We start from the raw sequence: 14,362 nt of genomic DNA, 5'->3' as shown, positions 1-14,362 counted from the left end.
CCCCCGCCCTGGCCCGGGCGCCGCTCTCAACCACCCGCCTCGGCAGAGACTGGGTCCGGGCTCACGCGTTCCAGGCGCCCCCTGCCGCCCCTCCCGAGCCAGGGAGGCGGCCCCAACGCGGACCCCGGCCGCGTTGGGCCGGCTCCCTTAGATGGGCCGGCGGGCGGAGCAGCACGGTGGGCACCGCCCTCGGCCCGCCCGCCGAGGCGGGGACGAGAGCGGGAGGTTGCGCCAGCGGCGCCCGCCTGGGGCCCGCCGCACTCTGCACTCGGCCGCCCAGGCTACGGGGACAGGACGGGTGTGGGCGCGGGCTCTGCGGGCCGGGAGGCGAGTCCGGGCCAGAGCCCGAGCCGCGGCGGGAGGCCAGAGGGCTGTGAGCGGAGATGGCGGCGGCGGCGGGGGCGGCGGCGGCGGAGGAAGGGATGGAGCCACGGGCGCTGCAGTACGAGCAGACCCTGGTAAGTGAAGCCAGCAGAGCCCTGAGGAGTGTGCTCCCGGACCGCTGCTCCTGGTTACCCGTGGAAGCGCGAGGACGGGGACGGGGGCGGGGGGGGGCTACCCTAAGCCCGCCCCAGCCCTCTGAGCTGGGGAAACTGAGGCTCGAGGGCCTGAGAGCCTGGAGTACTAAAGGGTGGAACGCTGCATGCAGGTTTCTGGCTGAGGCTGGGGGCCTGCAGACGACAAGGACTTCAGGTGCCTGTTCCAGGTGTCCTTCCCTTTACTCCCCCCACCAACGTTTTCTTTGCTCCTCCCCACTGCCACTTGGGTCCAAGTCTCAGCACCCTACTACCCCTTCCCAGCACCACTCACATGCTTGAACTTTCTCTTTCTGCACTGAGTCTCCACCATCTGAGACATTCCTTCTGTCTCCACTATGGGCATGGCACTGCTAGGAAGATGATCAGACCCAAACCCAGCTCTGGTCCTTACCCCTGGGAGCTGGCAATCCAGCACTAGCAGGAACCCCTCAGTGGATTCTCTGGAAAAATGTGGCCTGCCACCCTGGGGCACAGGGGAGGATGGGTCAAGCAGGAGTTGGGACCTTTGCTCATCTGACCCTGGGTGTCCAGCCACCCCCACCCCAGGGCTGTCCCTCAGTGTCATTAGAAGCAGGGGTCCTGGGGATCTGCGCCGACTTACAGCCACCACTGCAACTTAGTGTTTGAGAAACCTTTTGCTTCTGCTTGTGTCACTGGGGTGGGGGACCCAAACTCTAGGGAAGGGAGTGGGCCTTGTAACTCTTTTTTATCAGCGTGGGCCGGAATTTGCCCAGTAAGGAGTCAGGGAAGGAACTTCTCCAGGAGAAGGGGGTCCAGGCTGTATCTGAGGCTAGGAGGTGCCCAGTTACAAGAAGAGTGACTGGATGAAACACGATGACAGGGAGAGGTGGCAAAGGTGAGGGTGGAGCGAGGGTAGGGGGTAAGCCTCTGCACAGGGTGGGATGTGTCTGTCAATCTGCGTGGGACGCTGGTCTAGCAAGCCAGGCACCAGCTACCTCTCCATCTCCTTCACCCAGTCTCTATCTCTGGAATGAGTTCTCAGGGTCAAGCTCTCTCCCTGGCACTCTCTGCTCCAGCCTCTCCCTCTTGTCCTTCCGATCCCTTTGTCTTTCTGTCACTCACTCACCTCCCCCTCCTGCGCTGTCTGCCTCTTTATTACTCTACTCTCTCTCTTTTCCTCCTCCCTTCTTCCCCTCTGGTTTCCTTCTCTCTCTTCTCTGCCCTTTCCCCTGGACTCTCTTTTCCCCCTCTTTCTCCTCCCACTGGTTCCCTCTCGTCCCTTTCCTGCGCTCGAGCTCTCTCTCTCCCTCTCTCCCTCTCTCTCTCTCTCTTTCCCTCCCTCCACCCCCCCCCCAGCCCCAACAGGAGCCCTTTGTGTCCCGAAGCTCTGCGGGTGGCAGCCGGAATCTACTCCTCCCTGCCCCCCAACACACACCCAGCTTGGCAGGTCTAGCCGCTGCTCAGCCACTCTCTGATCCCATCACCCCAGCATTCACGGTCACACTCCAGCCATCAGCTTCTGCTATCCCCCAACCCACCACTGGTCTCAGGGCAGCTCCAGAATGGGGCTGAGGCCACCAAGCACTCTCTCCCCATCCAGAGAGGCTTTCCACTCCCAGCTGGGCTGGCAGGCTGGTGGGGGGTGGGTGTAGAGAATGGGGACAAGGGGATTAGGGTGGGTGGGAGGGTGCAGCTGAGGCGGTTCCAAGCCAGAGGCCCAGCAGGAACGTGATAAGGATTGGGGCCCCGCCTGTTCCTAGGCCCAACACAGCTGCCCCCGGTTCCATGAGGCCCTTATTGTTACCCATATGCCCTTGACCATCCCCTATTCTCTGACCTTCCCTCCTCCCACTTGCAGACTGCCGTAGGTTTTTCCATCTTTTCCTCCTCTGGGGCCTTCCCTCCCACTCCTCCTCAGTGCTCCGTGCCTCCCCAGGCTTGTGAGAAGGGGACCGATTATTCTGCCACCCCCAGAGTTGTGTCCCTGTACCGTGGCTGTGCCCATCACTCCAGCCAGGACAGCCCCCACGATCTGCAGTGTGCATTGTTCCCACACCCCAAGCCCAAGTGGGAAGTGTGGGTTCAAGAAGGGGTATATAATGTGGGGACTGGGAGAAGGGGAGTTGAGGCCCCAGGAGCCCTCCCCCCATCCCCACTCGGCCCATGTCTGCTGACCCCCATCTTCCCTGTTTCTCAGATGTATGGCCGGTATACTCAGGACCTTGGGGCCTTTGCCAAAGAGGAAGCTGCTCGGATCCGTCTGGGAGGGCCCGAGCCCTGGAGGGGTCCACCTTCCCCTCGGGCTGCCCCAGAGCTTCTGGAATACGGACAGAGCCGTTGCACCCGATGCCGTAGTGAGACCTGGGTTGGGACAGGGGACTTGGCTGTGCTGTGCTGAGGGGGTCCGAGACCATTAGAGCTGCCTGTGGGGGGCGGGGGGACAGGGGTAGGAGCACTTTGGTGCCAGCCTCCCCTTCTTCCCTTCCCTGCTCCCAGTCTGTACTGTACACTGCCATAAGTTCCTAGTGTCCAGGGTTGGTGAAGACTGGATCTTCCTGGTCCTGTTGGGGCTCCTCATGGCACTGGTCAGCTGGGCCATGGACTATGCCATCGCTGCCTGCCTGCAGGGTGAGGACAAGGGCTGGTGGGGAAGGGCTAGGGAGAACCAACCTGCCTCCTTTATGCCACACTTGTCCATTGACCACTTCCCCCGGCCAGCCTGAGTGCCCCATCTTCAGGCATAATCACTGCCACTCCCATAGGCCACAACTTGTTGCCACGCCTATCCAACTGACCCTCTTACCTATAGTGATCTTTGTCTCCGTGCATGCCCTCTAGCCCCCTCCCTACCCCTTGTGCCTGTGCTCTGTGTGATATTCCCTGGGACACCTTGTCACACCAGTATGTCCAGTGGCCAGGAGGGGACTGGGTGTGCGCTTCGGAGCTCCAATGGCACATCCTCTCCCCACAGCTCAGCAGTGGATGTCCCGGGGCTTGAACACTAACCTCTTACTCCAGTATCTGGCCTGGGTCACCTACCCCGTCGTCCTCATCACTTTCTCTGCTGGATTCACACAGATCCTGGCTCCTCAGGCTGTCGGTACAATAGAAGAGAAAGAGAGGGCGGAGAAGGGACCTCCTGAAACCGGCACATCAAATGACTGTCCTGGGATTGTGCCTTTCCAGGGTCCGGCATCCCCGAGATGAAGACCATCTTGCGGGGAGTGGTGCTCAAGGAATACCTCACCCTCAAGACCTTCGTAGCTAAGGTTATTGGGCTGACCTGTGCCCTCGGCAGTGGGATGCCCCTCGGCAAAGAGGTAAGTGCAGGTTGGGGAATAAAGGAGTCCATCAAGTGGAGGAAGAAGCCAGGCCAAGGTCAGGGTGTGCCCCTTCCCCACTCACCACCTGCCCCCATCTCCCAGGGCCCTTTTGTGCATATCGCAAGCATGTGTGCTGCTCTCCTCAGCAAGTTCCTCTCCCTGTTTGGGGGCATCTATGAGGTAAGGGGGACCTTGGGAGAAGGCAGAGGGGAGGGATGGGCTGCTGAGCCCGCACTAACGCCGACTCCCCTTTCCACCGCTCTCGCCAGAACGAATCCCGGAACACAGAGATGCTGGCCGCCGCCTGTGCCGTGGGAGTGGGCTGCTGCTTTGCGGCACCCATTGGAGGTGGGCAGTCAGGTCAGCCCCAGCCCTGCCCTTGGGTCTGAGACGATAGGCCAGGCCCAGGCCTCAAGGGGCGCTCTCCTTGCCCACACCCCGCCCCCGCAGGTGTGCTCTTCAGCATCGAGGTCACCTCTACCTTCTTCGCTGTGCGGAACTACTGGCGGGGCTTCTTTGCCGCCACCTTCAGTGCCTTCATCTTCCGGGTCTTGGCAGTCTGGAACCGTGATGAAGGTGGGGGGACCTGGGGCATGAGAGGAGCCCTGAAATGGCTCAGGTGGGGACCTCCGAGGCTACAGCCAACCTCCCTCTGCTACTCTGCTTCCCTTCAGAGACCATTACGGCTCTCTTCAAAACCCGGTTCCGGCTTGACTTCCCCTTCGACCTCCAGGAGCTGCCGGCCTTTGCTGTCATTGGGTGAGGAGCCGAGGGAGCTGAGGCGGGTCAGAGAGGAGGAGGTAAGAGAGGGGAGACCTCCTTTCACCCAGGTGCTTGTTCCCTCTCCAGTATTGCAAGTGGCTTCGGGGGAGCGCTCTTTGTCTACCTGAACCGGAAGATTGTCCAGGTGATGAGGAAGCAGAAGACCATCAACCGTTTCCTCATGAAGAAGTGAGTTGATTCTGGGGCACTTTGGGTTGTGTGAGGGTCGTGGCCTGGGGGAAGGGGGGTGACAGGTGAGATGGTAGGTAGTGGCCCAGTCAAAAACAGGCACTCAGTGGTGTTTTCCAGACTGAACGTTTTGACTTTTATTTGAATTACCTGAAAATTGGCACTTTTGGATTTTTAGTCAGTGGCAGAGGGCATTTTGGATCAAAGGCTAAGGCTTCCTGTAGGCTCTTGGCCTGGCCCAGATAGCAATGATCCCTGGAGAATGTTTGGGTCTTAGTTCTTCCCTCATGGAGCACAGCTCTCTCAGTTGTGACCCTGAGGATTGGGAGTGGGGAGACCTGAGACATGACTTCTGTTGGGACTGACGTCCTTCAGGGAAGGGGCAACCAACTGAACCTGCTGCCTTTGGCACCTTCGGTCAACTTCATGAGTGACCCCGGCTTCCCCCAACACCGACCTTCACTCTTTTTTTTTTTTTTAACCTCTTTATTGGAGTATATGTTGTGTGACCTTCCCTGTTAAGTCACCTCGGAGAAACAGACAGAGGCAGAAGAAACTTGAGCGTGAGGGGAGGCGTCACGGCTTAGAGGTGTCCAAAGAGGGCTGGGGGGATGAATTTTCTGCTGGTGCTACCCACTTAGGGAGTCAGGAGCCAACAGAAAGGCATTTGGGTTCATTATAACCCTGGATGGCCATCACCCTCAGAGACGTCGTATCATGGATGGCAAAGGGGGCCTTCTTTCAGAACTGTGTGCTTTTATGTAAGAGCCAAGGCCCTGCTGTGACCTCAGCCCTGAGGTATGTGAGGGCACCCAAGCCTATCACCAGTCTGTAGTAAGTATTTGATGCTATGAAATCTACATCTCTAGACGCCTGCTCTTCCCGGCTCTGGTGACCCTGCTCATCTCTACTCTGACCTTCCCCCCTGGCTTTGGACAGTTCATGGCTGGACAGGTAACCCCAGGCAGAACAGGAACTTGTACTTTCTCTTGGGATGCATCCCTTCTAAAGCCAACAGTCCCTGCTCTCCTGTGGGCCCCTTTCCTTCATCCTGTCTGTCCCCCAGCCTGAGGCACCCTGTTCACCTACAGCTCTCACAGAAAGAGACACTGGTCACCCTGTTTGACAACCGGACGTGGGTCCGCCAGGGCCTGATGGAGGAGCTTGAGCCACCCGGAACCTCACAGGCCTGGAACCCACCACGCGCCAACGTTTTCCTCACCCTGGTCATCTTCATTCTCATGAAGGTGGGGCTCCTTACATATGTATGGCCAACATAAGCTTACTAGGTGCGGGGCACTGTTCTAAGCGCTTTCCGTATGTTAACTCCTTTAAGCCTCACCACAGTGCTGTGAGAAAGGTACTATCAGTACCCCTGTTTAAAGATGGGAAGTCGAGGCACAAAGAGGCTAAGTAACTGGCCCAAAGTCACACAGCTAGATGGCAGGGTGAGGATTTGAACCCAAGCCACCTGGTGCCTGAGTCCTCCTTTCCTTCACCTCTGGGGGATTCCAAGATAGCTGGGAAGTTTGTGCCTGACTGATAAGCAAGGTAGGCTTCTGGGGTGGAGCTGGGAGCTGCCTGGGGCCTGGAGGTGCCTCTACCTGTTTGAACGACCTCCTGCCTGCAGTTCTGGATGTCTGCACTGGCCACCACCATCCCAGTGCCCTGCGGGGCCTTCATGCCTGTCTTTGTTATTGGTGAGTCCTCAGCTGCGGTTCTCCCAGCCTGCACCCTCTGGCTGCCCCCTGGCTGTCCCCTGTCTGCCTGGGAGCGGGTTTTGGTCCAGTACCTGCCCCTGCCCCCGCCCCCCGCAGGGCAGTCCCCTGCACTGAATGACCCACCGGCCCCCTCCCCTACCCTCTGACCCTCTCTCTTCCTAGTGTCCCTGCCCACCCCCTCCACTACCTGTTTCAATTCCCACCCCCCTCCCTGAAGGAGCAGCATTTGGGCGTCTGGTGGGCGAAAGCATGGCTGCCTGGTTCCCAGACGGGATTCACACAGACGGCAGCACTTACCGGATCGTGCCTGGAGGCTATGCAGTGGTGGGTGAGTGCTGCAGGTCCCCCGTTGTCTTGGAAAACCCCTGGCTGGGCCACAGGGCCAGAGGCTCTGGCGCCCCCTGCTGGCAGAAACCAGGCTTCTCTTGGCAGCAGAAGCCCACTCCCCAGGATTGTACTGGGCAGCCCAGAGGGTCCCTACAGGACTGGCGGGTGGCGTCATCTGGGGCCTGGGCACCCTGAGGAGACTGAGGGTGGCTGTCCCCAGGGGCGGCTGCGCTGGCAGGAGCAGTGACACACACAGTGTCCACGGCCGTGATCGTGTTCGAGCTCACAGGCCAGATCGCCCACATCCTGCCTGTTATGATCGCCGTCATCCTGGCCAACGCCGTTGCCCAGAGCCTACAGCCCTCGCTCTATGACAGCATCATCCGAATCAAGAAACTGCCCTATCTGCCCGAGCTGGGCTGGGGCCGCCACCAGTATGGAGGACTGGGTGACAAGGGGGGAGCGGTTGAGGGGCAGAAGCCACCCTAGGACTCCCTCCCACCCACCTCCAGCAAGGTCTTCAGCCAGTGAGGCTGGGAGACCAGCCACCCTGCTCCCTCCTGGCCAGAGCTGCCCTTGTCCACTCCCTGGGGGAGCTGTGGCTGACCCACCCCATCAGAACGAAGGCAGTAGGTACACCTCGGTCCTTAGCCCTTGTCCCCATAGGCTCTGGGGCCTTCCTCACGGCCCTGGGATAGTAGTGCTCCGGGCTACCCTCCCCATGCTGATGGCAAACCACGTGCCTCTCTCTGCTCTCAGGCAGTACCGGGTGCGAGTGGAGGACATCATGGTGCGGGATGTTCCCCACGTGGCCCTCAGCTGCACCTTCCGGGACCTGCGGTTGGCACTGCACAGGACCAAGGGCCGCGTGCTGGCCCTAGTAGAGTCCCCTGGTGAGACCAGGAGAGGGCCCAGGTGCTAGGGTCATCTGCCTGGGTCGCTGCTCAGGAAGGGGGAGGGGCAGGAGCTCAGGACCAGTCTCCTTGGTTCCAAAGGCAGTAAGCTAGCAAACCCAGCCAGGGTTTCCCTCGGGAGTGTGGTTTGTGTCCAAGGCCCCACACTGGGTGTGAGAGAAGGTCAGGGGGGTAGGAGGGCCTCACCCCAGCTCCTGAGTCCTCCCACCTGCTCTCTCCAGAGTCCATGATCCTCCTGGGCTCCATCGAGTGCTCACAGGTGGTGGCATTGCTGGGGGCTCAGCTGAGCCCAGCCCGCCGGCGGCAGTACATGCAGGAGCATCGAGCTGCCCGGACCTCTTCCCCCTCCGATCAGGAGAGTCCCCCCAGCCCTGAGACCTCCCTCCTCTTCCAGGTGAGGGGAGAAGCCCCATGGCAGGGGCACCCAGACTTCCTAAATGTCATTGTGTAGACTGTTTGGGAGGGTGACTTAGAGGTGGTCCAAGGCCATGGGCTCCCCAACCCCTTCCTGCCTGTGCAGGTGAACACAGAAGACTCGGGCTTCCCTGCAGCACGGGGGGAGACTCACAAGCCCCTGAAGCCTGCTCTCAAGAGGGGGCCCAGCAACACCATGAACCTCAAGGAGAGTCCCACAGGTGAGCCCATCTGCTAGCACGACGGAGCCAGAGACCAGCCCCGGAGATGCATTAGGGTCCCTGCCCAACCTTTTTACTGGAGCACATCCCAGCTAAGAGGCTGCCCAGATGGGCCAGGAGCAGAACCAGGACGCCTCTCCCCTTGCCCTCCTCACCTCTCCTGATCCTCTCCAGCAAGGATGACATTGCCCTCAGGGCCTTGTGTTTGGGAACACAGGGAACATGGAGCAGGCAGGCATCGCCCTCAGAAGCCTCTTCTGTGGCAGTCCGCCCCCCGAGCCTGCTTCAGAGGTGAGTGGTTAGAGCCTCTCCATCTGGCTCTTTCTCTCCAGCTCTCTCTCTGACGCTGAGACCACCTGTCCGTTAACCCTGCAGTGCCTGCCTCCACTCTCCCTGCCCTTCTTCCCTCCTGGATATCAGCTGTCCCTGCACTGTGCCCTTCCTCCCAGCCCCACCACTTTCCCTCACCTCCCTCCTCCCTATAACATCAACTCCTCTTCTCTCTGGTTTGGCGCTAACAAAGTTGGAGAAGTCGGAAAAATGTGACAAACGCAAGCCGAAGCGGGTCCGAATTTCCTTGGCGGTAAGTGCTCCCTCTCTTCCTGCAGCTCAGGAGCACTAGACAGGGAGGGCCGGGCTCTAGGCAGGGTAAGCTTCCCCTGAGCCGGTGAGATACACCACCTCCCCCAAGCCCCTAGCTGCCAACCTTCCTTCCTCTCTCCTAGAGTGACTCGGACCTGGAAGGCGAGATGACCCCTGAGGAGGTAAGGTGTGACTGGACTCTGGACTCTTCTTCCTGAGTGTGTTCAGTCATCATGTTGGCTGCTGTCCCCATGGGAGGGACCATGGGGTAGGAAGAAGGGCAGGCCAACTTTCAAGGAGGTGAGAGCAGCTTTTGGTACTTTCTCCCTAACCCTCCTAGTCTTGTCCCCTCAGATTCTAGAGTGGGAGGAGCAGCAACTAGATGAACCTGTCAACTTCAGCGACTGCAAAATTGACCCTGCCCCCTTCCAGCTGGTGGAGCGGACCTCTTTGCACAAGGTAGGGCCAGAGGCCCGGGGCCGCCTGGGCTCTCAGGAGCACAGGGTGGGGAGCTAAGTCCTCCCACAAGTTTGGACTCAAGCCAGTGGGGAAAAAAGAGACAGGAGAGAGTGGGCTCTGTGCTAAGATGTTTTTCAAACACATTGCTTCAAACGATGGGAGGCCAGGAGCAGGGCCCCTTAGCCTCTTCCTGCCTATGGTGAAGCCAAGCATCATTTTTCTTCTGCTCAGCCTTGCCCCCAGGGAACTCTGGACCAAAGCGGCAACAAAGACAGGGCTGGAGCTGGGTGGAAGCCAGAAGGCCTCTGACCTTCTAGAGTCAGAGCTAGGCAGGAGGCTGCCAGCGCCTGACAAGGCTGATACACCCACGCTGAAAAAAATGGGTGAGAAATAGGCAGGATAAGAAAATCTAATAAACAAGCGAACAAACATCCAAGTAGGATTGGGGACACTGCAGAGAAGAGATAAACAAAGATGAGAAGTGCCTAGTGGGGGGCTTGGAATGTCAGACCCCAGAAAGTCTGACTCAGTGTAGGCCAAAGGAAAACTGGTAGAGACACAGGAAGATAGCTCAGCAGAAGGGCACAATGGCCTGCATAAATGCAGAGAAAACTGGAGTGCAGTGCGGTGGGTGAGGCTGACGCTAAGAGAGGACAGGGGCTGTCTTTGCAGGACTGCCTCGGGCCCCCCAAGAATGGCGCAGCCGGCATCATTGGGCACCTTCAGGCCTCTGAGCGAAGGCGGGGAGTACAGGCACACCCAGCAGGCTGCTTGGGCAAAAACCAGGGGGGTTTAGCTAAACTGTTGACAGATTTAACGTGCAAGCCTCTGAGCACATTAGACGGGGGAAGAGGAGGAATTTTCCCAAGGTCTGCAGCTTGGGCAGCTAGCTTAGACACAAACTGTGCCCAAGAGCCAGCCTAGTGCAGACAAGCAGGGCAGGAAGAACAGGGGACAAAAGCAAAAAAGCAAAAGGTAATAAAGGAACGTATAAGCCTTTGGGTAAAGACCTCGGATCAAGATGAGTGGGGAACTGCAGTGCAATTGCAAGAAAAAAAGAAGATAGGCCTGTGAATAATACATTTGGCTTTTATTTAAAGCCTTTCTTCCTAAGACCTCTAAAGCGTTTCTATCACCTTACTTAATCTCCAGACATCACACAATGACGATGATAACGCTGACGTGGTTTTTTTTAGTGCCTGCTACATGCCAGGCAGTGGGCTGAGCTCTTCACATGTTTAATTTAATCCTCACAACCACCCTGTAAGATGGGTATTGTGATATTCTAGTTTTTCTATCCTAGTTTTTTTGTTTTTTTGTTTTGTTTTGTTTTTTTGTCTTTTTGGCGGTATGCGGGCCTCTCACTGTTGCGGCCTCTCCCGTTGCGGAGCACAGGCTCCGGACGCGCATGCTCATCCGCCATGGCTCACGGGCCCAGCCGCCCTGCAGCACGTGGGATCTTCCCAGACTGGGGCACGAACCCACGTCCCCTGCATCGGCAGGCGGACTCCCAACCACTGCGCCACCAGGGAAGCCCCTCTATTCTAGTTTTTATGAGGACATTGAGATTCAGAGAGGTTAAGCAGGTTGGCCAAGGTTACACAGCTAGTAAGTAGCAGAACTAGGGCTGGAATCCAAGATGGTCTGACCCAAAAGCCTATGGATTTAACCATGTTAATACACAGGGAAGCTGAGGCAGTGAGGAGGTTACTTGCCCGAGTCAATATAGCAGAGTCAGGCCCAGAGGCCAGATTTCCTGGCCCCAATCCCAGGATTCTTTTGGAAGGCAAAACTGACCCTCTCCCTGTCAATTCACTGTTTCCAAGCCCAAGAAGTATGGGCCCTCCGGTGGGCTCCCTGGTGTCTAATTAAATGAAAATGAAAAAGAACAAAGTAGGTGTTTGTTGCAAACTTAAAAATCAGAGGAAGAAATGAAGCCTTTGAGGAACCAACTAACAAAAGTATAAAGAACTGAAAGTGATAAGAACATACAAGATGAGAATTCAAAATGTCCTTGTAGGCCTGAGGAGTCAGTAAGTAGTAGCCCCGTGAAGTCCAGGAAAGGAACATGCAGAGGGAAGAGGAATACACTGGAGACTATTTAGGAACCTGTGCCACTGGACGTCCCCGTACCATCAGAGTGCCTCATTCATTCAGGGCCGCCTGCAGAGCAGCAGTGGGTGGAGGGGGGAAGCTAGAGTGCCAGCGGGCTGAACCCGAAACCTTGTCACATTTCTTAGCCTCTGTGCCTCACTTTACTTCTCTGTAAAATGGGATCGTTGTGCCAACATAGGTTTTTCTGAGGATTAAAGTTGATAACATGTGAAGCACTTAGAACAGTGCCCAGCACATAGTAAGTATTCGATACATGTTAGGAATTACTGTTACTACTTATACTGAGAGGTGAACAACAGGAGACTTTAAAAGATGGTGTCGTGAGGGAAGGGCTGAAGCGTGGAAGAAATGGATGTTCTCAGAAGAGGATGAGTGATTATCTGAGGCTGGAAGCTGGGGTGGCTGGCGGCATCTGAGGCTGGAAAGACAGGCTGAGGCGAGTTTGGGAAGGGTCTCAATGGGCCATTCTGGGGAGTCTGGGGTCTAACTCAAGTTTGAGAAAGCTCTTAGTATGGCAGAGCCAAGTTGGAGGGAAGGGAGGCAGAAAGCAGAACCCATTAGGATGTTGCAGCCCTGTCTGGCGAGGATGGTGAGGAGGTTGGGGGGAATGGCCAGGATGTTCAGAAAGTCAATCAGTAAGGCTTAGTGGGACAAGTGGTTTGGAAATCTAAAAAGCATATAGTCTGCCAGAAGCTCACTCTGATTAGGATGGTGGAGAACAGAAAATCAATGGGAACTATTTAATAGGATCCTTGGGAGAAGCTGAGAGGGATTATTAAATGATAAGGCAAGGCTAAGGGATTATTGAAACAGGAAATATAACGATATGCTTCCCTCTGAAGTCTTATGAAGAAATTAAAGATAACTTGTAGCACATAGGATTCAAGTTAGATATGAGGAGGAACTTGCTAACCACATGACAGTTATGACGTAGGCATGGAAGGAGCACAGAAAAGTGTATTCTAAAACTGAACTTCTATCTCCTTTTATAATTACTGTCATGTCTTAGATGGAGAATTTAGCACTGTATAATAAAACATTTTTAAAGTGTTAAGATGATAACAGTGAGTTCTGAGTAAGTGGTATTCAGGAAGCTGGGTTATTAATGCCCATTTTGATTCAAATATTAAGCCAAAACGCTTACAAGTAAACTCAAAACAGTGCGATAAATGATGGGCCAAAAATTCCAGGAACTGCTGAGTCAGTAGAGTGGTTTTCAAGACATCTGGCCCAAGAAAATCCACTTAGAGCACAAGGGGAACTGCCTGACAATTTCTGAACCCTGGTGATTACATTCGAAAGCCTGGGGGGAGGGCCCGAAGCAAGAAAAACATGGGGGGATGGGCATGACTGTTGTCCTCCTGGACTGCAAGCTACATCTCAAAAGGACCCGGGATGCTACTTGGGCCCCAGAAAAGGCAAACTGTTTGAGAGGTGTAGAGTGCTGCAGGCCAAGATTGGAGGGGTACCAAAACTGGCCAGCCGAGAGCCAATGGGAAGCATGTATCAGCCGCAGAGGTGAGTTAGGGGCAGAGGATTCAGGGCCAATACCCTTAAGGGGGAGTGGGGTGCGTGTGGAACTTTGGTCCATGACTAATTGGACAGCTGCATGGGATGACTGGTGCTGTGCTTCCTCCTTCTATAATGTGATGAAAAGTGAGCTGGGGCTGCAAGGCCACTTCTTCCTGGTGACCTTGAGCGAGTCACTTCAGCTCTGACCTTCATGTTGCCTCTCCTGTAGAATGGGTATCATACTTACTTCTCAGGACACTACTGAAATTAAATGTTAATGTAGGAAAGACCTAGCCCAGTGCCTGGCCAATCATCTGATGTCGTATTTCAACAGTTGTTCTCTCTTCTGTCCTCCTTTCTAACGTGGGACAAAGAAGCCTTCCTCTGTCCCTTGCTCCATCAATGTAAGCAACATAAAGATTCCCACTATCAAGTTTCTGAGGCCTGGTTACAGAAACATTCTATTGTTCTTTTTCCTCCAGTGGTTCTGTCCCCTTCCTCACCATCCATCCTCACCCCTTCTACTGCCCCCCACCACCTTGTTCTGGGTCCCTCTGGCCTATAATCTAGAGCTGTCCCCTCACACATCAAGTCCGTGTTTTCTCCCCACCCCGCAGACTCACACCATCTTCTCACTGCTGGGAGTGGACCATGCTTACGTCACCAGTATTGGCAGACTCATTGGAATTGTCACCCTAAAGGAGGTGAGATGATAGTGACCACTTCCACTTCCAAAAAGGCTCAGAGGCTTATGTCCAGCCACCTGGGGAAGTGCTGGGGAGGAGTCTGAGCAGGGAGCTCCGAGTCCACACATCTGATCCTCTCACCTTTCCAGCTCCGGAAGGCTATCGAGGGCTCTGTCACAGCACAGGGTGTGAAAGTCCGGCCGCCCCTTGCCAGCTTCCGAGACAGTGCCACCAGCAGCAGTGACACAGAGACCACTGAGGTGCATGCACTCTGGGGGCCCCGCTCCCGCCACGGCCTCCCCCGGGAGGGCAGTCCTTCTGACAGCGACGACAAGTGCCAGTGATCCCCTCAAGGGGTGGCCTGGGATGGCAGTGGCCATGGCTGTCGACCCAGATCCTGCAGCTCTCCTGTTCCTTCTGCCTTGGGAAAACAGGAGCTCCAGCCCCGCTTCCAGACCTGGGGTGCTAGCATCTCCTGGCTCATCCTACCTGAAATCTGACCCAGTGCCCACCTGCAGCAAATGTTCCAAGGGCAGGAAGGTCAGCACTGCCCTGACAGGGTGGGGGTGGGTTCACTGGACCCCTGCTCCCCCTTTGAGGGAAGGGGTAGAACTAATATGGGTTTATACTGGAACCT

At 56.4% G+C, this 14,362-nt stretch overlaps 1 protein-coding gene across 8 annotated transcripts; it reads left to right on the top strand.

The window, feature by feature from the left end:
• Positions 1-100: 100 nt before the first annotated feature.
• CLCN2 (chloride voltage-gated channel 2) lies at positions 101-14,261 on the top strand. Of its 8 annotated transcripts, none has more exons than XM_033855575.2 (24): positions 125-458; positions 2,698-2,854; positions 2,997-3,128; positions 3,472-3,600; positions 3,687-3,820; positions 3,926-4,003; positions 4,093-4,171; positions 4,274-4,399; positions 4,498-4,582; positions 4,673-4,774; positions 5,644-5,728; positions 5,866-6,021; positions 6,405-6,474; positions 6,713-6,823; positions 7,043-7,256; positions 7,582-7,715; positions 7,958-8,130; positions 8,257-8,371; positions 8,589-8,662; positions 8,895-8,954; positions 9,097-9,135; positions 9,308-9,412; positions 13,657-13,743; positions 13,875-14,261. In XM_033855575.2, the coding sequence occupies exons 1-24, from the start codon at positions 384-386 to the stop codon at positions 14,067-14,069; spliced, it is 2,715 nt and encodes a 904-aa protein (XP_033711466.1). In that variant the 5' UTR covers positions 125-383; the 3' UTR covers positions 14,070-14,261. The 8 variants fall into 8 exon arrangements, 7 of the variants coding, with proteins under 7 accessions (XP_073660067.1, XP_073660066.1, XP_073660068.1 ...); XM_073803963.1 differs by having other exon boundaries at positions 4,093-4,183; XM_073803966.1 differs by lacking the exon at positions 2,997-3,128 and having other exon boundaries at positions 101-458; positions 4,093-4,183.
• The last annotated feature ends 101 nt before the right edge of the window (positions 14,262-14,362 follow it).

This window comes from Tursiops truncatus, chromosome 4, assembly GCF_011762595.2.
Source record: "Tursiops truncatus isolate mTurTru1 chromosome 4, mTurTru1.mat.Y, whole genome shotgun sequence".
In the NCBI taxonomy this organism is placed as follows: Eukaryota; Metazoa; Chordata; class Mammalia; order Artiodactyla; family Delphinidae; genus Tursiops; species Tursiops truncatus.
The sequence above is the reverse complement of the archived record's forward strand: the minus strand, read 5'-3'. Positions and strand labels throughout refer to the sequence as shown.

Coding starts and splice junctions, on each gene's coding strand:
- CLCN2 (XM_073803963.1), top strand. CDS start 384: ATGGCGGCGGCGGCGGGGGCGGCGGCGGCGGAGGAAGGGATGGAGCCA. Junction 4,583..4,672: donor CCGGCCTTTGCTGTCATTGG/GTGAGGAGCCGA, acceptor TTCCCTCTCCAG/TATTGCAAGTGGCTTCGGGG. Junction 4,775..5,643: donor AACCGTTTCCTCATGAAGAA/GTGAGTTGATTC, acceptor CTACATCTCTAG/ACGCCTGCTCTTCCCGGCTC.